The following is a 25354-nucleotide window of genomic DNA, read 5'->3' on the forward strand; positions in this document are numbered from 1 at the left end:
AAAATTGATTTGAAATTGGGAAACCATCAAGTTTCCTCTACCCACCATTTCCCAAATGTGAACTTGCAGCGATAGGGTCCATGGAAATTCTCTTTTGTTTTAAATATTCGAGGTTTTATATCTGTTCTTTAGGTCTCCTTTTCTGTGTGCATTATTTTCTCTTTCTGTTCTATTTTTGAAGTTATTTATTCACTTTTTAATTATGTTGTTATTGTTATCCAGGGGATCCAGAAGATCGTACTCTAAGAAAAGTAGAAATTGAAGTATTAATACCAAAGAAAATGAGAGACAAAGCTAAGGCAGAGAAGTGTGTTGATGAAGTCAAAGGTAGGTAATTAATGTTTTCTATTTTATAACTAATTTTAAACTTTAAAAATGGAAAAAGTTGTACGCTCCATTCTATTGAATTTTGACATTATGTAATCATTTGTTTAGAAGGAAGCCGTACTTTCCAGTGTTGACTCAGTTAAATGTAATCGCTGCCTTTGTAATGTACAGGCCGTCCTGTAGCTCCGATGACGTTACGCAAAGGGGGAACAGTTTCCTCCGTCCAACCCGCGTGATGCAAGCATATGATACGTCTGTGCCTTGTAGTTAAGAAATATTCCCAAATTTTGCATTAATATAACAGGCGAGATCATCAACACATGTAATCGATTGGTATCTCATAAGTTAGGTCTTGTAGATTTTGGAGAAGAACGCTTAAAAAGTGATCAAAGTGGTTAAAGAATAACTACTGTTTTACTCTTTCATGTACCCAACAAATCATAATTATTGTGCTTTAATACAATATGAGATGATGAACATACAAAAATAAAAGTAATAATACTAAGGCTTTGCCACCATACCTCTAGATAATCATAAATACAGTGCAGCTTTCCCGGGTGTCTTTTCTTGGAACTTCCGGCACTATCCTTCAAGGAATTAAGTTATATTGCTTGTAACCCCTAAATATTGTCTATACAAAAATAAAAGTAATAATACTAAGGCTTTGCCACCATACCTCTAGATAATCATAAATACAGTGCAGCTTTCCCAGGTGTCTTTTCTTGGAACTTCCGGCACTATCCTTCAAGGAATTTATATTGCTTGTAACCCCTAAATATTGTCTACTAGCAATAGTTTAATTTAAATTGTTGGACTTGTATGTATAACAGTGCCAAAATTATATTCAGTTCTACATTTTTTTTTCTTTTCTTTTACTTCACACATTCTCAATATTACATAACCCAAGAAAAAACCCAGAATGTAGGTTCGCTTGGTTACTGATCGTCTATGTTACTTTTAGGCTTGTTCTGTATCAACAATAAAATGCATTGCTATAAATCTATATAACAGTAAGAAAGTTGAAAGCAGAATTTATCATTAGCTCTGGAAAATGAGTGGAACACTTCGGTACTCCTGCATTCTTTGTAATAGTTAAATTTTTGGCTTTTATAAACGTCTCCTGCCCTCATTTGAGGGAAATGAGAATATTGGTGAATAATCACTTGCAAAGTTGGATTTCTGTCGTGATGTGTAGAACTTCTTGGCTCTGTGACAATTATTTAAATATGCAGCCACATTATATTTCCACAAAAATGTGCTATACAGTTACAATATTCATTGAATAAATTCCACAAGAAGCACTACGTCCCTTGAATTTACAATACTCACCACATGAAAATAACACACCTAACCTAAACTATGAGGTCTTGTTATCTCTAAGAGTTGTTCATCTAAATCATGATGTAATAAATTTAGAGAACAGGCATGCAATATTCTTAAAAATAAAGGTCTGTCTTTGAACAGCCAAATTTATACAAAGAATGCTCTCAGTCACTATGTATTACATTCACAAGTACCACTCTTAACATTCGTTTAGCCGCCCTAATTGATCAGCAGACAGGCTTGGCATGCTTTCTACTTTACGACTTGTAGGTACATCGTGAAGGCAGTTATGCAACTTAAAAGTTTTTCAGTCTGTCGAACACACATGTTCAATATAAATATCACACTATAGCATGCCTGTAAAAAAAAAAAAAAAAAAAAAACCCACTATTATACAACATATTTTACCAACTCTCATATGATGAACAGTCATTACTACTCCTGAAGTACATCATTATATGTGAGCCTGTAAGGAGATCACCGGGCTGCATGGCCTTCTGACCCTAACTTGGCAGGTTCGATCTTGGCTCAGTCCGGTGGTATTCGAAGGTACTCAAATACATCAGCCTCATGTCAGTAGATTTACTGGCATGTAAAGAACTCCTGTGGGGCTAATCCCAGCACCTCGGCTTCTTTGAAAACCATCAAAGTAGTTAGTGGGACATAAAGAAAGAAGACATTATTAAGGAGAAGATCGTGAAAAACGGAACAAACCTAAAGAAGATTGGCTATATTATATTACAATGCTGATGGCAAACAGGTGTGTTTCAAAACCTTCTGCAACATTTTAATGATAACTTGACAAGTGCAAACACCGCAAAGCAAAATGAAAAGCAGAGAGATTGCCCCCTAAAGATGGTAGAGGATTACATACAAATAGACCTCACACAATCGATAATGATGTCCATGATTTCGTACGAACACACATAATGCACTTCCCAACAATTCCAAGCCATTACAGTCGGAATGCATCTGTCAGAGACTGCTTGAGCCCTGATTTGTCTATTGCAGAAATGTATAGGTTATTCAAGCGTCAAAACTCTAACTGCCGTCAGGTTAGCATGGTATCAAAAAAAAAATGTTGACCAAATTGAGGTTCACCTAACATGTAACAAGCTTTAACAGCTTCATTTTAGATAAAAATCCGTATTGACTATAAAATCAAGTAGCAAATATTCAAGAATAACTCAAATATTATAATTTATTATATTTATTATATTTGGTACCTGTTTCATCCCCTAAGAGATATGATCATCTAGAAACATGTACTAGTTATAATAAATTATGTATGTATTGAATAGGCAGACCACTTAAAAAACATATTGTGTCACAGTTTGAGAAATTAAGTGAAGGCGAAGAAAAAAAAAGTTCATCATATGGTCAAACCTTTATAACAACCAGATCAATATAACTAAAAATAAACTGAGAAATAGAATGTCAAGTCAAACACTCCATTCGGTCATGTGTGTAAAATTTGGATTGAATAGGGCAAGGAAATGCTGTTATACATTATGATCTACCAAAAGAAGTACTGCAGAAAATAGGCACATTAGAAGCACACAACTATCCAGGTCGAGTACCCTCAACTTCTACAGATCAACCATAAATAAACAAATATAGTACAGTTTTTTAATTTGCGTATATAGTTCACAATTAAATAGACATATATTAGGATTGTGATGGGTCAGTATTTAGTAGTTTGAGACTCCCCCTATATCCTTTTCGAACTGGCGTTTGCGTTGCCATCTGGAAATTCTGTGTCGATCGGCTTTTGCCAATATACTTTTTTGAGGACAGTATGCCGTGCGCTGCTGTTCTGAGTACTGCGTCTGTGCCTACTGCGCGTGCGCGAGTGGTGTGAGGCGAGTCTAGTGCTGACTGCCAGCGACTACTTCTGGTGAGTTGGCGTTCTGCAGCCGCCATGGTAGCAAACATGGAACAAAATAATTTTAAAAAATTACACAAGATCCTTGCACTCCCTTTCACAATAGTTATTGACAGTAACACTTTTAGTTTCTTAGTCTTTGATTTCCATCCACCAACATTCACTACAGCACTGCACCAAGCAAGGGTAGAAGGGGAGGAAAATTAGGCTGCACAAGGCAGAAACAACTAAGATTAGGCAGCAGAGCAACAACAACAACAACCACAGTTCTGCTACCACTCTAACCGGCGCCACCCTCTAGGACCCCGGTTACATCCTAGTGGTGATGAGGTTAATAACCTTACCCACCAGCTGAGGTAAGAAAAAAGAGGGAGATAGAGGCACAGCCTGGTGTGAAGGTTGCTATTGTGTCCGCCCCCAATGGGTAGATAAAGCGAACGCAAGAGAGAACAAGGGGCAAAAGTAAAACAACAAGTCACAGTACATCAAAAAAATTCAAAGATAAAGACAACACCAGCCAACAACATGATACTAAAATTACCCAAAGGGAGAAATAGAGACACTTACCCAAAACGTAGAGGAAAAGCGGCTTAAGGTCCGTGGACACCCAACCAAAAGAAATAGTTGCAACGCTGCACCAAATGTGGTAAATGAAAACCAACTTTTTAGTGATATGAAAGAAAACTTTAATAGAAATTAAAATGAGAGGTAACAATTCAAAAAGATAATATCTGGAGGAAACCTAGGTTCATCATTAAAGGTGAAGATTAAAGTCAGATAATAACTTGAACCAGGTGTTAAAGAATGTAAATACTCGTTTAACAGTAATTGGATTAACTTGCAAGAACTTGATATGTTTTGTTAATAAATAGCCAACAAGGCACCTTTAAATAAGAAAATGTAGACTTCATTTAACAAATAATAAAGGAACTAATCCGTAAATATCAACAAGGAAAAACAACAGTGACCTCCATACCTCAAACAAGGTAAGTAAAATATTGATTTAAATGTGATTGATCACGCGTTAAAGAGAAAAACAAATACCATACTTAGTAAACAATCAGTAGTTCCATGACCTTTAGGCCGGTTGCCTTTTAGCTTTACCACAATTCATTCCAATTTCTACCAAGGGCAATTTCCAAGGTCACACGAAATAAAGGTAGAAGCTACACATTTCGCCCGGACAAAGTACGAGGCGAAACCACAAAGAGGTTGGCCGAAATTAATCACTTTATATGAAAGAAATGCCAACAATACCAGGCAACAAAAATATTTCATCCAAGAAAACCACACGAACCAACAACAATCGCACACAACAATGACCCAAACACACGTTGCCATAGTAACGGAAAAGCAAAGCACAGTCTACAAATAAGAAGGAAAACAAACGGTTTTAAAATAAAATTTCACAGAAATCCCAGAAACAACGCAATAAAACAAAGTAAGGAGAAATAAATCCCAGAAGGCAAGGAACCCGAAGGAAAGCTAACCCCGCTACCTTGGAAACAGCGCCTTGGTTCACACCATAAGGTACAATCAAAGTGCAAAAAAACTTTTACTTAATTTTAAAATAAACATACTAATTTCTTTCACCGTGTGAACTGCAGTCTAAAATAATTAATTGCCGAAACCGTTTCCTATGGTTCACAGACGCACACGATATCCCGCACAAATTTCGAAGAGGAAGTCTTAATCCCAATTATTATTATTATTATTATTATTATTACTATTATCTTGAAGTGCGCCGAAACACATTAATCTTCTTGCTTTCCCAGAATTACTTTAATCCAAAACAGTTACATACCTTTGAGTCCAGAAAAATTGAGAAGCTCAAACCTGGCCATTGTTATTGAAGAGCGGCTACCACGAGGCCGTGAACTAAGGTTGTTCACCAAGGATCCTGGAGAATTATCGTAGCAAAAACGTAGTCCAATAAAACAGTAGGAGGCCAACAACTAATCCAATAAGGGATTATCCCTCTTAAGGGAGGTATCACGCTGGTTTTAACACAACCACCCGCCGCATAGCGGAACACACACATTCACGTCCATCCATGGTGGCTGCAGAACGCCAACTCACCAGAAGTAGTCACTGGTAGTCAGCACTAGACTCGCCTCACACCACTCGCGCACGCGCAGTAGGCACAGACGCAGTACTCAGAACAGCAGCGCACGGCATAATGTCCTCAAAAAAGTATATTGGCAAAAGCCGATCGACACAGAATTTCCAGATGGCAATGCAAATGCCAGTTCGAAAAGGATATAGGGGGAGTCTCAAACTACTAAATACTGACTCAGTCCTCCCGCCCCGAAAGACAACAAATCTGAAGCATAACTCGATGATGATGTGGTGGTCATATATAACCTAAATTTGGGTGAAGTAGTCCAACTGAAAACGACCACCAGGATAAACTAGTTTGAATCAGGGGTCCACATGACCAGGTTAAATTTTTCAAGACATGGTTGCATATTACGTTGTTTTTCAAAATAATTGGCGGGGTGCGATCAACATCAGTGTTCAGAAACGTTAATCGAGCACTCAGAAAATCACCAGAGTAATGTTTTTCACTAGATAGAGAGCACAGTGATCAGAGTTCACAAAATCTTCAGGTGCACCTGATATACTTTGGTTCAAGGCATCACACGATGATATAGTTTTTGACACATGAACAAGTTCACCTTTGAGGTTTGGCAATTCTTACACTAATCACAGATATACTGACCAAAATCAAACGAAAACCACATGATTATTAGTCCACACATCCAGGTTATTTCCTAAAGCACGGTGGTAAATTAATTTTAATGCAAGAATACCTTTACAAGTCTCCTTTGGTATTAAGGAAATGCATGATCTCGTATTGCAAAAAGGTGACAACAGGAGAATGAAACGCACCGGAAGACCCGGATGGGGGCAAAAACCGCAGGAAGAGGGAGAAAAAGCGAACCAGGAAATTAAAAGCAGGTGAGTATTCAGTTACAGGATCGATAGATCCGCCAATTAACTTTGCATTATGCTAGTTACCAACCAACTAGCTGAGGCCCAGAGCTTTCCACTTGGTCCAATTTAGCACCGAAGGAAAAGAAGGGTCGATTCAACAACAATTAAGAAATCAAAGGGAAACTACATAAAATATACAATGTTACTCTACCACGAAGGATACTTAGCAAGGGCACGTAGAGAAACAAATAACAAGAACACATAGAAACATAGGGTACAAACCAACACTTAATACCAACCAGGACTAAGACAGATATCCCGAATAGATCATGAAAATAACGGAGGGGAAAGCAGTAATATTACTCAAGCACAAATCACCCCATGACAAATATATAAATAAAGGTACAGGACCACTCCAAAGAATAGACGTCCTTGGAACATATGATTTAGAATAACAGGAGTTAAACTAAGAGGGCACATGAATGACCTATCAAATTATACTTATAGATACTGGAGTGACACACACACAACCACGGAGTGGCGAACTCGTCAATCGGTCCAAGGATCAAGAACAAGGAGTTGAGCAAAATACAAACCACACTGGGATCGACAACTTATCCTAGTTCACCAACAAAACACAGGGAAGGACTTAAGCATAGAAAACTAATACTTTGAACAGACCAACGGAATACCATCAGTGAGAAGAGGCGCAGAAACCACTCAAGTTACAGGGAGGTAAGACAGGCAACAGTAGAATCGATGGGCAATCAGGAGACTCCTATAGGTTACCAGATGGAAAAATCGCGATCAGTCAGTCATCCATAACGGCCACATCAAAGTACGACTACAAGAAATAAATGCACGGGGCACCGCGGTACAGAATAGCAACCACAAACCTAATTCTGCGTGAGGAAGAACAAGTTGAAAATCCCAGAGCCAACAGAAAACTAAGTATTGCCCACCCGAAGGTTTACTTCCTCGGAGTAGTGGATTCAAAACCAATAGCCAAACCTATCGTGACTCAGAGGTAAATTAAAGGACAAATCGCGTCCCAACCAAGGTGTCTTGACAGCCAAACAACGTAATCCCAAACACGATTACATAAATAACGACAAGCTAGCAACACGGGTCACTCATAGAGAGATAAAGGATAGCTATCCTCAACGCGTGCTCACCGACCATTAAACAAATTCAGCACAATACTAAGCAGAAATTACAACAGCAAACCCGGTACATATTAAGGACTAGGTCCATCCCACAGAAACACAAAGGAGAAATATCCTCAGGAAGGAAGTCCGACAGTACCACCGAAAACTCCATACGCCAACCGGTAGATAAGGAAAATTACACTACGTTACTAACGGTCCACAATTCAAAAGGATCCAAACAACCCACAACAACATTACCAAGTTACAACACAGGAGATACAACCACAATGCTGGCAGGAGTGCTCAAACCGAACGCCCACAGAAAAATCGGAACCAGATTTTCTACATAACCCCAAAACGACCCCCAAAATCAAAAGGTTAGGAAGATAAATTCAGCCCAAAAACCCGTTACAGGTAAAATAACATCGAGGGTTCACGCATAGAATACCACTTTTAAAACAGCCGCGAAGAGTGCCCAAAGGAGGAGTGTCAGATCACTCAATCATGGATGAATACAAACATCAGTACCCGGAAAAAGAAACACCTTTAAGACACGCGGTCCATGCAGAAGGCAAGCAGGGAACTTTTCCGACACCAATTGATCGTAAAACACCATAACCAGAAATCGTACAATATTAAAATGGCACAAATAGCAACCCAATCATGACTAAACTCCACGCACCTTCAGACACACGCACACAATGAAAGGATGATAAAATGGTAAACACTCAGGTACCAAACACACTCCCTGACATTCCATCCCAAGCACACCATAGCCCAGCAATGATTAAGTCACAAGATGATCAAAGGGTTCAGCGGAAGGAATCCGATGCGGAGCCACTGAAGAAATAAGTCTTTGAAATTACATTCTAAACGCCTAGAGAAAACAGAGGGTCAAACAAAGCACAATTTAAGTTAGATATCATTAGATTTCCCCAAAGGAACTTCGGTAGCGCGCCAAATAAGCATAAGGCTTGATAACGTGGATATCTATCCCAAGGTATTAATACCACCATCACAAGACAATTAAGGAAAATCAATTTCTAACTACAAGGATCCACACCGAGAAACAGTAATATACAAGGAGTACTAAATTAGAGTCACCAACACGAGGCACAGAAAGGACCAGATTGACTCGCTCGCCAGCCCACAGTATACGTGCTAAGTTCACTAACGGTACAGGTCAGTTACCAAAGGTGCATCCATCCAGCGGAAGATGCGGTACAATTTGCCAGATCAACCGGGTTTAATTTGAGAAACATGAACGCGCCTAATTCGTTTTGCTACAGGGTCACTTACCAAAATAGAAACCGGAGACAAGAACTCCAACACAGTGATAAATGATAAAACATAGTGGACAGTTAATTATTATAATAGTGCTAGTGTTTTAGTGTGATTTATATTCAATTGATCATATGGCTATAATATAGGCTAGACATATCTTCACAAGAGGACACCATTAGAGTTACGAAACTTAGGAGACAGAACAGCACAACTCAAAGAATATAAGTGTAATTTTAATGCCTTATCTTACTAAATCTGGAGAATTTATGGAGTTTTCAAATCATATCTGGTGATTTCTGGTGTTTTTCAAATCCATATCTGGTGATAATGAGTATCTAGGAGTTGGCAACCCTGAGAACCGGTTTTGCTGTAATAGCAACGAGAGATTGAAAGCGCTTGTAGGTACTGTTTTAGATGGCAATTATGCCAATAACAACGTTTTTGGAAAATGAATCAGAGTTGGAGGATAGTGATAGCAGAATATTGAAGAAAGTGAGAGTGAAAGTGCTTCAGCAATTCCTTCCAAACGCGCGCGGCCGGTGACACAAAAGAACCATAGTGATTGGAAACTGGAGAAATAAAGACAATCCTGATATATGTCCGTTTTGTGGATACAGCAGTGTTTCAGAAATACAAAAGATTTATCGTCCGCCCACCATCCAAAATTGCAAGTTTTTTAGAATACAGTGATCCGCTTTTTAAAAAAAATGAAACGTTTGTACCACAGCCACTAGTCACTTAAGGAATGAAGAATGGGTAAGTCATAACCTTCAGTGGCATGAATGCAAAATTAGAGTGAATTATCTGCATTAGCTTTTATTTTATGCATGTTTTGTTGTGACAGGTACGCTCAAACTACGAACAGGCAAATTAAATCTGATTTCGCAGTCAACATTTTGGCCTTTTATTGTGACTTAAATGGGTTAATGTCCTCGGTCTATCGTTGAAATGAATCTGGAGCCCAGCCTGTACATTGACAATTCATCCTGGGAGCCAATTTTTAGATATTATTAACCCGTGGTTACTCGCTTGGTGAACATGGCACTCACCTCCGTACACTCCATATACACACACATTTCAAACAGAATGTTAGGAAGGGGAGGTGTGAATTATTTCCATTATCTTTGAAAAACAAGACCCCAGTCCATTATTAGGCGTGGCAGTGAATGTTTGGTGAGCAGAGCGCTCAGTCTGTCTGTCTGTTAGGTCATCAGCCCAGAGGCTGGTTGGATCCTCAAATAGCACCACCAAAGGTTATGCGGTTATAAGGAAACCCCACAAACCAATGGCAGCACCAAAATGAGGCGTACTAGGCAAGATAAGGAGTGAGGTAGTTTGCCATTGCTTTCCTCACTGGGTCAGAAGTTGCTATTGCAGCACGACTGACCCTATGAGCAGCCCCTTTCATAACACTCAGATGCACTAGTCGTGCTCTGAATGTCATTACTCAGCACTACCCATACCCCAGCAGCTTTCATATTGTCACAGCCATGGATGTTGACTGGGACTTCGGTGAAAGCTACACTTTACTCTGGCCTGTGCCAAGAGATGGATGCAAAAGTACTGTATCCATCAAGAAATGACAGCAGGCAGGAGCGCTCAGTAGTGAGTTAGAATTCTATTCAGTTTGTGCGCATTTGAATGTCAAGGTTTGTCTTGTGCTTGTGTTTAATGTGCAATGTTTATATTGTGACTTGTTAGTGAATTTATACTAGTTATTAATGGCATCCACTGATCAGATACTTTCGTGGTTGGATGAAACAGTGGAGGAATTAGACTTGAACTTCGAAAGTGATGGTAATGAATCATATGAGGTTTACGAAACTGATCATATCTCTGAAACGTAGTGTCTGCAAGTTCTGAGGAAGAAGAGGCACATTTGTTGATTGAAGGCTGTATTCCATTTGTTGTAGGAAAGAATGGAATTACCAAGTGGGGCCTCCATGCTCCCGGTCCAAATGTTCGAACCCGAAGAAGTGATGCTGAAAGCAACTGAAGTTAGAACAGACTATGTAAAATGTTTGTTTCGTATTACGCTGGATTATATGTTTGCATTTGTTTAAATGGTTTCCAACATGCAGTCTGCATCATTAAGACATTCCATGAACCGTGTGATTCGTGTATATGTGAACTGTGTGGTGAGAGTTGTGGAAGATACCACTTGCAGTTTTGCAAAAAGAGATCAAAATCATTGTGTGACTACGCTAAACAAACATAATGCACATTGTGTGTACTTGTTAATATTTATTTGTTTAAATTTAAGTATTTGTGTTTCTAAATACTGTAAATTGTTTGTCTACCCCTTAGCCCCATTTCTTGATATGGGGCCGGGGAAGAGGTAAGATGAATTTATATTGCATGTTTAATGGCTAGATGCCAACCTGAGTTAAGGAGCTAATGAAGATGAAATGAATGATGGTGAATGAAATTGGATAAGCAGGTGGAAGGAATCAGCTGTGGCCTATGATTAGGAACTGTCCCGGCATTTGTTAGGAAGTGTAAACAGGAAACTATGGAAAACCATTATCAGGACATAAAGGTGAGCGCAGCACTCACTAGCGAGTAATGCTGGGTTAAGAGAATTTTCAATAATTTGTAGCAAATAATTTAAATAAATTTGTTTTTGTTCAAATAATATTCAGTTTTAGTCTCAAATTTTCCATTGGCCTACTAGATTTCACCCAGAATTGTTGTCACCCGTCCATGCTGATAAATAAAAATCAATTATTTTTAAACACTTCGTGGTGGTCACTAAACAATTTAATCATTTTAAATTTTCGATACAATAATGCATTTTGTAAAACCCTTATTTGTGTCAGCCGATTAACAAAAGGCCAATCCCTGACTCATAACCAGGAAAATAAATTGCTCCCAAAGGAAACCTCTAGCCTGAAGAAAACCCAACAGATTTGGGACAGCCGATTAACAAAAGGCCATTCCCTGACTCATAAGCAGGAAAACAAATTACTCACAAAGGAAACCTCTAGCCTGAAGAATATCCAGCAGATGTTGGGCACCTTTTTCCTGGCATACACATTTTAGTTTTATCTTAAATTCTTCCCCTCTTAAAGGGTCACTTGACTGAGCTCGATAGCTGCAGTCGCTTAAGTGCAGCCAGTATCCAGTATTCGGGAGATAGTAAGTTCGAACCCCACTGTCGGCAGCCCTGAAAATCGTTTTCCGTGGTTTCCTATTTTCACACCAGGTAAATGCTGGGGCTGTACCTTAATTAAGGCCATGGCCGCTTCCTTCCCATTCCTGGCCCTTCCCTGTCCCATCGTCACCATAAGACCTATCTGTGTCGGTGCGACATAAAGCAACTAGCAAAAAAAGGGGGGAGGGTCACTTGCTGTAAATAAATGGAGAAAGGCTTGTTAATCTAAAATCGTATCTGGACATTACAACTCTCATCATCGTATCGTTCTAACTGCCAATTAACGTGTTAATTATTAACAGTTTGATTGTGATCTCACAAGTTAATTATTCTAACATTACAACACACGTGCAAATTTTATGGAAACACATTATAAACTATATAAATAGCTATAATAAAATGTATTATAATTTATATTTATTTATGTGCGTGAAGTATTATAGTTTATTGGAGTGTGCAGATGATTTTTAACTGATTTCATGCAACAATATACATGTAAGTAGACGTAATGGAATAGTTAAATTTGTTGCATAATAATATTTGTACATTTATTGATGAAATATTATCAATTTCTGACCGAAGTTTCTTCTATACGAACATAACGTATAATCTTCCCCATTGGAGAAAGTGCATATAGTGAATATATTTACCTACTAAAATCTCAAAACTAGTATGAAAAATTATTGCTTACAACATTATGCTAAAAGACAACATTTGATACTTATGGGGAAAAAAATGTCTTCACCTACATATTTTTTGAAAAAAAAAAAAATTGTAATAGAGAGACTTTAAGAATGAAGTGAAAATGATAATATAAATGAGTCTAAATATGTGAATTGACCCCCTATTGCACCAACATATCTCAGATGCAGAAATTAGATATGTACTTTAATAGTAGTAAAGGAAATATATTTTGACTATAAGTAACTTTGTAAATTCAAATATATTACAAAAATTATAGATAAATGATTTTTATGCGTGTTTAAAAGCATTTCTATGAGTGCAAGTTGTAAATTAATGAAATTAACTTATAATTTATATAAATCAGAACAAACTATTAAATATGATACATGGGTGGCATGGCCTTCAGAACTATTGTTCATGTTATCGAGCTGCTATAAGACTTTTAAAATGTAACAAAGTTGTAAACATCCTTCTAAATAAGTTTTAAACAAACGACAAATATCTGTGACTACCTTTCCATTTAACCCTTTGAGTAAAAGTATACAGTTTTTACTTGCTAATGGTGGTGATTACTGCTTTAAGAGGAAGTTTAACCCTCAACACCCGCCTTCATAGCGTAACTGTTAGTGCCACTAGCTGCCATCATCAGAGGTCCAGGTTCGATTCCCAGTACTGCCAGAGATTTAGGAATGGCAGGAGGGCTGGTATGAGGTTAAAATGACACTTGTACCTCACCTCCGATGGATCTGTTTCTTGGAAGAGTTCTATCACCTCAGGATGAGGACAAGGATTTTGTCCGGCTTCATGGTTAAATGGTTATCATGCTGGCCTTTGATTCGAGGAGTCCTGGGTTCGATTCTCAGCTGGGACGGGCATTTTAACATTTATTGGTTAATTCTTCTGGTTCAGGGATTGGGTGTTTGTATCGTCTTCAGCATAAGAATTCATCTTAGTTAGGGACCCATCCTTACAGATGCGCAGGTCGACCATAGGGCGTCATCTCGAAAGACCTGCTCCATGCCAATCCGGATGCCATAGCCTATTATTATTATTATTATTATTATTATTATTATTATTATTATTATTATTATTATTATTATTATTATTACGGGGCATCCAGCCTCTGTTAACAATAATCAGAAGGAATGTGGAAGATGCCTGACCTTCGAAGAATGAAGCCATCAGCAAAAGAAAGGGAAGGTCGACAAATGAGGTGAAAATGAGACCCTTCTTAAGCCTTGCAAACCTAATAACACATGGGGTTGAAAGAGAACAAGTGTTAGTCTGATAAGAAAGATGAAATTGAGGAACCTGGCACAAGTAAGGGGAAGCAATACTAGACTCAGCTACGAGAACCATGGTTGCCAACCCATGCTCCCAAACTGAGATCCCTAGGTCCCCCTTTTAGTCACCTCTTATGATAGGTGGAGGATACCGGGTGTGTATTTTATAACTCCCATCTGCAGGGTATTTTATTGCTCCTATAACTTTTGCTTCTGGAGGCCCGCCCCCACAACAAAAAATCATACCCGCTTCCCCCATGAAAAATATCCCTGGATATGGTCTTGGATGGAACATTCCCATTCCATTTAAATACTAGGTTAATGACTCAAATTATGTTTAGAAATTGAGACACAATAGGTAAGTCAAATCATTCCCACTATTCTTACCATCCATAGATAGCCTTGGAAGAGATTGGTTTGGAATAAAACTTTACAATTAGATGGTGTTATGCATCACTTGACCAAGCGCCAAAAGTAGATTTTGAGATATTGACACAAATGCAAAATCCTTTGTATTAATTCATATTTCCTTTTAAATGTGAGGTATTATATACCAGAATGAAGATAAGAACATAAATTTTCTTCTGAATGTATTCAATTTAGGAAAATTTGAAGTATATCATCGTAATCTGAGATAATGGCACTTGGTCACTTGATGCTTTATGGCGCTTACGTTAGTTTTTGCTTTGCATCACTTGACCAACAAATAAAATTGTCATTTAGTGTTAGATTTGACTTTTAAAAATTCAGTGCAGTGTAAAATATGGTACTTGATAACTGATTTTATTGCTTATTTAAGTACACGATTAAATTATACAGAACAGCATACAACAGGACATAGAAAAAAAAAAACATGAATTTTAGAATATACAGTATTATAGATATTACACTGCTACCGATCTCAATAGCTGCAGTCGCTTAAGTGCGGCCAGTATCCAGTATTCGGGAGATAGTAGGTTCGAACCCCACTGTCGGCAGCCCTGAAAATAGTTTTCCGTGGTTTCCCATTTTTTCACCAGGCAAATGCTGGGACTGTACCTTAATTAAGGCCACGGCCGCTTCCTTCCCACTCCTAGCCTTTTCCTGTCCCATCGTCGCCATAAGACGTATCTGTGTCTGTGCGATGTAAAGCAACTAGGAAAAAAAAAAGAATTACACTGCTAGATCATAATATTAAAGCATCATAAACACACAGTTTCTCCAAGTGTAATATAATGAAGGATTTTAAGAATTTTCGAGTTCAAAATCCATATTTCCACAGTCAAACCCATCTATATCATCGTCTATTCTAGGATCACTAAACAAGACCTCATAGAAGGGCATAGCATCATTGGGAATTAGCTCCATGAGAGGGTGCAGGTCGTTCAGTTTTGCTTCTGAAACTGGTTTTGCATTGGCCCATAACAGAGTGAGCAGACCACGTAGAGCTGATCCATTTTTATTCTGAAGCCGTGACCAACAGTAGATTTCTTAATGTTCACTTCAACAGTACGTTCTGCATCAAAGTGCATTTTGAAGAAAATGCCAAAAGGTTTATCTTTCTTCAACTGTATTTCTCTCACATGCAGCCAGTTTACCTTCTCACTGTGTGCCTACTTCCTGTTTAAAATTTGCTTCTCCAGATGAACTGTACTATGAAAATCCGGTCCAGTCATTCTCTCCACAAAAAGCAGGTTCTTCTTTCGGCACATCTTCATTACATTTATGTAGTCTTCGATGGTATAGAGGCACTGCTGAAATTTGAAAGCACATTCTACATTTCCTAAATCACTGTCGTTAGGGAGGAAGCTATGGCCTGGAAATAAAAATATTTGTATAATCTTGTCAATGGTAGGGTGTTGTTCCAAAACTGTTTTCAGAAGTAGAACAACCCTTATATTACGATTCTGGCCTCCGCAAAAATCTGACCACAATATGACTTCTTTGGCGTTGTGCATGTTTTCCATGAGATGCTTGTACAAGCAGGATCCAACCTCCTGTGCCCCTCGTCCTGCTTTTCCTTCCAACAAGACATAACAATGATCTTTATTATCTTTCCCACTGTGAATCCTAAACCACAACTGGCGCTTGTAAAAAACCACATCTGTGGGAATACGGGACAATGGCAGTGTTTTCTCAAGGCCAAAACCAAACGTTTCCAGTTTTTCATCCAACTTTGATTTTTCCATGTCGGAGGATTTTAGGTTCCGGGTGTATGTCACAGGGAAGAAAACCTGTGCGGGAATCTTATCTGCGGGAATTGACATTAAGCATCACATGGCCAAGCGACTGCACGCTTGTCGTGTGGTCATTTGATGCGTAATTCAGACTCAGAAATGGTGGTTGGTCATTTGATGCAAAACTTCAATTTAATGATTGAGAGGTTGGCGTTTGGTCAAAATTCATTTCCTGCAAAATCATATTGAGAATTAAAGTCCAAACAATAATCTACGTAAAGTTTACACCTTTAGCTACCAGATGGTGCAATAATCTGAAAAAATCCATTTTGGCGCTTGGTCAATTGATGCATAACACCATCCAATTAACATTAGTGGAGTGATATTTGCTATCTGGTCGTTGTTTATCAAATTTAACCTCTGCCAGAAGTAGATATGTTTTATCGAGAGTGCCAAAATTGTGAAGTGCCTATGAATATTATCTGTAACTTAATGAGTAGAGATGGGAATTATAGGCACAAATAGGTTAGAATGAAAACATATTTGAACAACGTGCAGGTGTAATATAGCCACTCTACAGTTATGCTGGTGACTTGTGTATATTGTAGAGGTTATAATAGTTCAGATCTAATATTTATGCAAATCTCACTGAAGAACCGTTGTGTGGGTATATGACACACCTTGGTTAAATACATTTGCATTCTAACTTATTCGTGCCTGTAATTCCCATCTCTATTAATTGCTTGAACCAAGGCAAAGGAGCTTTCCCTTGTTTGTTCAACTGCTCAACTGAAAGATTGTTTGAGGGTATTCAGTGAAATATTTCTGTTACTCCAATCTGTGCTTTGTGTCTCTTAAATTAACAATAGTCAGCAATGCTAAAATTAGTTTTCATTCCAGTATAGTATTTTGAAGGCCATAACTAATATTTTACTTATTCAGCTTTCAGTGAATGTTGCAAGACATCCAGTCTAGCTATGGTAATCAAGTGCCGCAAAGAAAACAGCGCTCTCAAAGACTGTCTAACTAGATGGTATCAGGATGAAGACTTCAAGAGAATTTGTCGTGATGAATACTTGGAAGAACGTAGTGAATTTCGAAGGACAGGAATTCCACAGAAAATGCGTAATAAAACATAAAGATAGGGATGATATTTAGTGAATATTGTTATTAAGACTAGGCTGTAAATATTTTGTAAAAATGTACTGCTGCTAATAAGCTCTATACACCAATATTATTAAAAATCCCTTTTTTAATTGTTTGCCGTATGAGGAGCATCCAGGCAAAACTGAACATCTTTGTCCAATACAGACTTTCAGGAAGAAAGAAAAAATAAACATAAATTAGCAACTGAACAGCAGGTTTTGATTGTGCAGCATTTCAAACCTTTTTTATTGACACAGAAAAGCTGGCACAGATCAAAAATCAATAATGATGAAGTAATTCCATGTGTAAAAATGAACTCATTTGTTTTTGCTCAGATGCAGCAGGATTTGTTTCTGAAGGGAGCCGGGATGTAGAAAGTCGCGTGGCAAATACTCGGCCAATGGTTGGTGGTTTGTAATGTTCTTATTTGCTTGGGCCTGCCACAAGGACATGTCTGTTTTAGCTTAGATCTGGGAGATCTGTTTGGTTTTATCAAAACTGGTGCTTATGTACGTTGTGTTTTGGACGTGCTCAGTTCTGCATTGACGTTTCTCGTATAGCATATGTATAGGACTAATAGTTACAATAAAGGACAAAAAAAATGATATTGGAAATAAAGAAATCTTGGATTTTCTTATTTTAAAACATTTAGGGCCGATTGCAGAAACGGTGTTTAGACGACGTCTACGGTTAAACAATGCTTAAGTATGGCTGCCGCATTGCAGAGACGTTATTTATCACTTAGACACCGTCTAAAACCGATGTTTAAACACTGCCGAGAGCACTGTTTAACCTGAAATGAGAGGAGTGAATCACAATCAGAGGTTATGTACCATGAAACATGTAATTTGTATTATGTTGAGATGATTTCTTGATGAGAGGCTAGTCTGTGGGTCTCCCGCTGCTAAATCTCAGTAATTCATTTGACATGTACGGGAGATAGATCTTAAAATAAGGTTTCGCTTTTCAAGAGACTTGTTTCTTGAGACTGACAAAGGGACAGTCCGGTAACTGTCAACTTGAATACAATTCTTGGCAACTGATATGTTTTATTATACACATGGGGTAATTTCCATGGAATTATAGGTCACTTCCACTATCAGAATAACTTGTCCCAATTGTCAGAGGGCTGTCACATACATCAACCGGGAGGGATTCACTTATATTTACTGCCAAACATAATAGTGAAAAGTAAAAAGTAGGTTGTATGTGGTTTACATAATATACTGTATAATCGTATACGTTTTCGGCAGCTATGAGATAGGAAAAGGCAAATGGTGGTGATTATTATTTAAAGAGGAGGACTGGGGAAGAAGAGCCGGGGCCATAATAACAGCCCTAGTATATGCCTGGTGTAAAAATAGGGAAACTATGGAAAACAATCTTCACAGCTGCCGATGATGCGTTTCAAACCCTTCGATCTACAGAATGCAAGCTACATCTATATGGCCCATACAACACACTCGGGTTACACATTACTATTGCTTCATCTTTCCTTCGTAGAAGCTACCGTATTTATGAGTAGATTACACTCACTGTAAAAACGCTATAATCAAAGCTACACTTCCCCGCACGGTGGCGTGTTGCTTTAGTGTCGGTGATATTATGAGATTTAATTTCCACCAAAAGCGATACTCTCATCTGTGGGTAAGTCATGCTCATGGTTGGGACAAGCAAAGAGATGCATGAAAGATACTTCTATCTCCATTTTCAAACCAATATTGAAACTTTAAGCGATGTCTAGTTAAACATCGGCTGAACATTGTTTATTCAATGGAAGATTGTGCTCGATTTAGAAGTTGTCTAAGGCTTAAAACTAGTCGTTTCTGCAATCGGCCCTTAGTGTTCGTAGAGAGTGGTACCATGCTTGGTAATCTCTGATTGGCCATTAAATCAATAACATTATTATTAATTCTTAATGTTCTGGCAAGCAGTGATTGCAGAGGTTGTGCAAATCTGTTGTAGTAGTTTTCTGTCAGATCACAAGCAGTTTTAATGTGATTTTTTGTATCATAATAAAGAATGAATTGCAAGAATCTAAAGACTTTTTGTTCCGTTGTGAAAAGGAGGAAGCAGAAAATGGCTTATACATAGTCTATTTTCATTCTGAGTTAGTGAAAGAATCCTATGTTTCAGGATGTTATACTGGCTGAGCTTTACTTCAGTCACATATTTCTAACTTACTGTATTCTCATTAACTGTATATTCATTATAAAATGATTACTCATCTTTTTTTGTGTTTTCCTCATCAAGATGCAGGCTCTGCCATTTTTTGCATCTCTCTTCTCACTTCACCTGAGCTGCAACATAGGCTGCGCTGATGTCTGCAGCTTATATGTCTATCCACAGGCTGCCCATCCACTGCATTTTTAGCCACCTTCAAATGTATGGGCTGATAGTGATTGCCTGCCTTGCAAAGGACTCCACATCACCTGTTACTCCATGGCTATAACACTGTCAGCAGGTAGGGACCCTCTTCGGAGGCAGCCCTACCCAGGGAGTGGCGCCCCTGCCTATGTGAGTCCCAGAGCAGACTGACCCGGTGTGTAACATCTGGTAAGGGTCCCAGCTCGGTTACGAGTGAAGACCTCAACGGTATCTGTGGCGGGGAAGATGGAGCTCAGTACTGTAGGGATGGCGGAAAACACAGTCCTAGACTGGGATAAATACAAGTACAATCTAAAGAGGTCAATGGCTTTGGGCAGATGAGGTTCTTTAGGAGGGCCGATGGTCCCTCAGTAGAGGAAATGCTACTGAAACACCATTACTGTTTCTTCAACGAAGAACACACAGAACAATTTCTGTGTTCATTACATGGATATTATCATAAACTTCAGAAGGAAGTTATATATTAATCAGTCTTAAATATAATAAGACAAAACACATACCTATATTCTATTTGGTGAATAACACCACACACATTTCTTCTACTCAAACTCCACATTTTTAAAATTCTTTACCTGCCAAATGTAAGAAAGCTAGAAAAGAGACTTATTATGAATAAAGAGACTATGAGAGACTAACCCCCAAAAGTGAGACAGGGGTAAAAAAGAGACCATCTGGTGTATTGAAACTCGTATCTTTTCAGAACAATGAGCAGGGAAGGATTTCTCCTCATTTCTCGTTTCCTACACTGTACTGATGTCATTTCAGGTGATACTAGTGACAAACTAAGGAAAATTACTGCTATAATTATGCACTTCTCAGAAAAATTTTCTTCCTTCTTTGAACTGTCAGAAAACATTGCCTTAGATGAATCCCTCATGAAATTTCATGGTAGGCTGCTGTACGTGCAATATAATTGCAGTAAGAGGGCCAGATCTGCATAAAGATACAGTAGAAGTCCACAATAATGAGTATGGCATATAACGAGAATCCCGTTATGACACTTTCTGTCTGTCCCTTCAAAATTCCTATAATGAACTGTGTATTATCCTTTGATTACAACGAGAGCCCTATCACTGACACATTTCTTATTACCAGCAGTTAAGCATGCACAATTTTTCCATTACAGACATTTAGGCACGCTGCAATTATGTTGCATGCAATCAATCATCTTCAGTATTGTTTCCTCGCTATGTCCACTAACAAGCTCTTTTGTCGACGTTTGAAAGTGGTCGGAGTCGATTAGTAATACCCGTAGATTGTTGTTCTGTAAAGGAAAATGGAAATGAAAGAGAACATGTTTTCATAATAAATGCATAAATAACCTGTCAGATAGCAGTTGTTTACTCTTAAAAATAAAAGCTAAAGTAAACGATCGCTTAATTTTAGTGCTAAATACTGCAATTAAGTAAGAATGCGATACACCTCAATACACGGCAGAGTGCAGCATTTATTTCAGAGGTTAGTTTTATTATTTTCTTGCGTCTGGTTACATTTCAGAAAGGCTATTATCATGCAAATTTATAGCGAGAAGGTTATCATTTCTCTACTGGCACTTGAAATATGTTTTCATGATACATATAGATTTAAAGTTAAAAATGTCATTGTTCCGCATTGAAGAATATTACAGTTAAAATTGAAATAATTGATAAAGAGATTCAACCTATTCAATACAAAAGAATAAGAAATGTAGTGAATTCCATTCTTATTTAACCCGCGAGGCCTCGCCGCGTGGTCTTTTCGACCGCACATTCATTTATTCACTTGTAATCTGCAATGAACTTACATCTCGTCTTGCTCATGCTTCTCTTATCCTTCGCTGGAGAGTTGACAACGCTAGTGCAGTAACAGTTAATCTAAATTTGTTGTCCATTGTTACCGGGAGGAAGAAACTCTGACCTCGACGGAAGTTGCGGTCTTTTCCACCGCGCGCGAGGCCTTGCGTTTGGCGTTGTTCTTTTGTTTGTGTTCCATAAAGATACGTTTGCGTAGCATTTTGGGTGTTGAAAAAGAGGACCAACGTCACCAAACTGTAAATCAGACAGACAATGGTCGCTGTGCTTATTGTGACAGAAAGAAGAATCGGAAAACCAAAACTAAATGCGTTTCATGTTCACGTTTCATATGTAAAGAGCACACATGGTCATCATGTGTCCAGTGCGCGGAGAAAAGTGTTGAAATCGTACAGGAGGAGAGGGATGATGACTAAATTCTTCAGCATTTGTGAGATCTGGCAAGTTCTGAACGGTTTTCCCTTTTTGCACTCAGTGTTAAGTTCCGAGATTTGTTTTGAAACAGCAATAGGTGATGAAAATTACTAATGACTGGTGCATTGGGACTTGAGTGGGTTTTCATTCTTTAATGTTTATTAATGTTTGCATTTTACATTTCCAGAGTTCAATTTTTAAACATCGGTAGCCATAAGTTCTGACGGACAGATGTTCAAGTAGTCAATTGAAATGAATATATCTCTATTTTGTGTCTTGTAGAATATTTTCTCACCTGATTAGGCATACATTTGTGTAATAAAGCAATAATATGACATTTCGGTGCATTGTATTCGAAAAAATTATTTGTGCATTAAATAATGGCCCATGGATTCTGTGCGGTCGAAAAGACCGCGCGCGAGTTCTGGCAAAAAAATATCAGTGCGAGTTCTCCTGGGTTAATAATAAGTAGAAGTGGTACCGGTTTCGACCCTGGTCCAGGTCATCATCAGCCGATTAAAACATGAAAAACAATGCATAGGAAAAGGAAATGAAAGATCAAGTACACTCCGAATCAGTAGAAGAGGCAATATAAAAATGAACGGGGGTAGACACTGTAAAATTTAGAAGAAGTAAAATGTAAGTCACTTAAAAGAAAACAGTGCGTAATGTTCTGAGCGGCAGTATGCCACACGCAGTGTTAGGCAAAGTCTTATAATGTTTATGAATAGCGGAGAACGGTTAAATGAGCTAGTTTTTAAACACTGTCAGGCACAAAGTCATATGATATGATTATGATATGACTTTGTGCCTGACAGTGTTTAAAAACTAGCTCATTTAACCGTTCTCCGCTATTCAGAAACATTATAAGACTTTGCCTAACACTGCGTGTGCCATACTGCCGCTCAGAAAATTATGCACTGTTTTCTTTTAAGTGACTTACATTTTACTTCTAAATTTTACAGTGTCTACCCCCGTTCATTCTTATATTGCATCTTCTACTGATCCGGAGTGTACTTGGTCTTTCATTTCCTTTTCCTGTGCATTGTTTTTCATGTTTTAATCGGCTGATGATGACCTGGACTAGGGTCGAAACCGGTACCACTTCTACTTATTATTAAATAAGAATGTAATTCACTACATTTCTTATTCTTTTGTATTGAATAGGTTGAATCTCTTTATCAATTATTTCAATTTTAACTGTGATACATATAGTACGCTGTTTGAATAAGAAAACTGAAACATTTGCCACAAAATGCAATTAGTTATCTTTGGTATGGTATCGTTTTCTCCCTAAAAGAAGATGAGGATAACACATTTTCGTAATACGTAAATAACGTGGCCGATTGCAGTCGTTAACTTGTTAAAGGCTGGAGTAAATGATTGCTTATTTTTTAATGTTATATACTGAAATTGCAGTCTTGAATAAACAAGTGAACGGAACGGATGTGCTGAGTGAGTGCTGCGGAAGGGGGAACACCGTGCAACAATATAGAGCTGCGATGGGAAGTTGGCAGAGCAGATGGAAGAGTAATGATTTAAAGGACAATAAGACTAAGGATACGAAGGAGGGGATAAAGGCAGCAATGCTTGTAGCAGTGGTGGTGGTGGCAGTGTTGCTAATGATAGGGGGAGTGGAGACGAACCCACGGCCAGGTACAGGCAATGTGAGCGCTCTTGGATGGGAAGAAACCGAGGCAATAAAGGAGCTGGTGAAGGAGGCTTGTCAGACAGACCAAGTACGGGATCTGATAACAAACCAGGCTGAGGATATTAAGCAATGTATCAAGGAGGAGATGAAAAATCTAAAAGGGAAGGTGGAGAACTACAGAGAAGAGGTAGAAATACTGCGGAAGAAGGTCAGAAACTTGGAGGAGGAGCTGGTAAAGGTGTAGATGGAAAGATTTAATGGTGATCAGGAAAGAAGAAGGAAAAACATTTTTATTTATGGAATTCAAGAAGGGGCCAGAGAAAATAAAGTGGACTTAGTGTACAAGGTGGTGGATGTGGTGTAAAACAAAATGAAGATCAACTTCAGCGAGGTTGACAATGATGTTTACAGAGTGGGGAGAAGGGAGTGCAATAGGCCCATTAAAATGTCGCTATTATCCACCCTGATGGCAGGTATTGTGCTAAGGAATGCAGGAAATTTAAAAGGGGAGAAAGTATGGTTGAAGAGTGATACTGGCAGTGAATCAATGAAAGAGCTGAGAATTCTGAGGAAACATCTTTGGGTAGCGAGAAAACAAGGTTTGAGAGCACATATTAGAGATCAACAGTTGATAGTTGGAAACGGCCAGTGGTCACGTGTGGGGAGTGAACAAGCTTCAGGAAATGGATGACAGACATCAGCAGGTTAGCGAACAAGTGGCAGGTGAAGGTGAAAGGAAAGTTGAAGCAAGTGCAGAGTGTGCTGACACAGTAGTGAATAACTGCGATGAAGTGACCGAAGTCCAGTGCCCAGAGGAGGAAGGAGCATTGGGTAGATCACCGAGTGAGGAGAGGCTGGTGCTGTCACACACAAGTGGAGCTGTGAAAGGAGAAGGTCTGGGTAGGGGAAGGAGTCTAAGCTTAAAAGACTTGTGTGTGTTATCAAACAATACAACGCACGACAGTTTAGACTAAATCTATGTCTTTACATTTTGCTTCATTGTATTTCATCCAATTTTTTTCAGACAGAAACAGGACTGTCAAATCAAGAATGCTCTTAGAGAGCCAAGTTTTCCACACCATTATAAGTGTCCTTATTGTGTGTTGTATATATTTTCAATCCAGTACATGTAATGCCAGTGTTCCGTGTTCTGTGAACACAAGACTGTTAGAGCCAGAACTGGGAACTTTCTAAGCTCCAAGTTTTCCTTGTCAAGTGTATGTTGCATTTCAAGGTAATATCTATCAACACAATGATGTATTTCCATGCAACCACCTATAGGTGCATGGATTTTTCATTATGATGATTGTTATCAGTTTCCCCTTAATTTAATTTTCACCAAGAACTGATGATGACTCCATGGGAGTCGAAACTGGTCTTCTTATAATTGAATAAATTGTTGCGATGTGTTGAATGGTGGAACATCCCTCAAACTCTACATTATTGGTATTCATTTTTATCGATAATTGTCGGCTTTAGTCACAATTAAATCATCTTTTTTTATTTTCTTATTTAGGGCATGTAGAAGTTTTTGATCGGCTATTATTTTCTTGTTACTAGTGTTGTCAGAAAGGTTGGGTGAATTATGAGAAAGGATGTTGTTGAGCTTCTTTTTTACCTCAATTCTTAATTTATCTTGTGTATCTAATGGCATTTTTGAGATAGCTAGTTCTGATTCTGTAATTAGGTATTAGGTGTAATAGAGATCCCTGGTCTGATATTTGCAGACGATGTATTATTGATGACGCTGATGGGGGGAGGATTACAGAGAAGTTTAAACAAAG

General features: G+C 38.3%; 1 protein-coding gene across 2 annotated transcripts in view; it reads left to right on the top strand.

The window, feature by feature from the left end:
• LOC136877274 (COX assembly mitochondrial protein homolog) overlaps positions 1-18090 on the top strand; it is a 35535-nt gene extending 17445 nt beyond the window's left edge. Inside the window, exons 2-4 of one of the 2 annotated variants that reach the window (XM_068228585.1) lie at positions 223-327; positions 10818-10923; positions 17124-17262. In XM_068228585.1, coding sequence (XP_068084686.1) covers positions 223-327; positions 10818-10900 — 188 coding nt within the window. In that variant the 3' untranslated portion in view covers positions 10901-10923; positions 17124-17262. Of the gene's footprint in view, positions 1-222; positions 328-10817; positions 10924-17123 lie in introns of both variants that reach the window. The other variant, XM_067151186.2, reaches the window with a different exon arrangement.
• Positions 18091-25354: the final 7264 nt, after the last annotated feature.

Source organism: Anabrus simplex, chromosome 7, assembly GCF_040414725.1.
Source record: "Anabrus simplex isolate iqAnaSimp1 chromosome 7, ASM4041472v1, whole genome shotgun sequence".
NCBI lineage: Eukaryota > Metazoa > Arthropoda > Insecta > Orthoptera > Tettigoniidae > Anabrus > Anabrus simplex.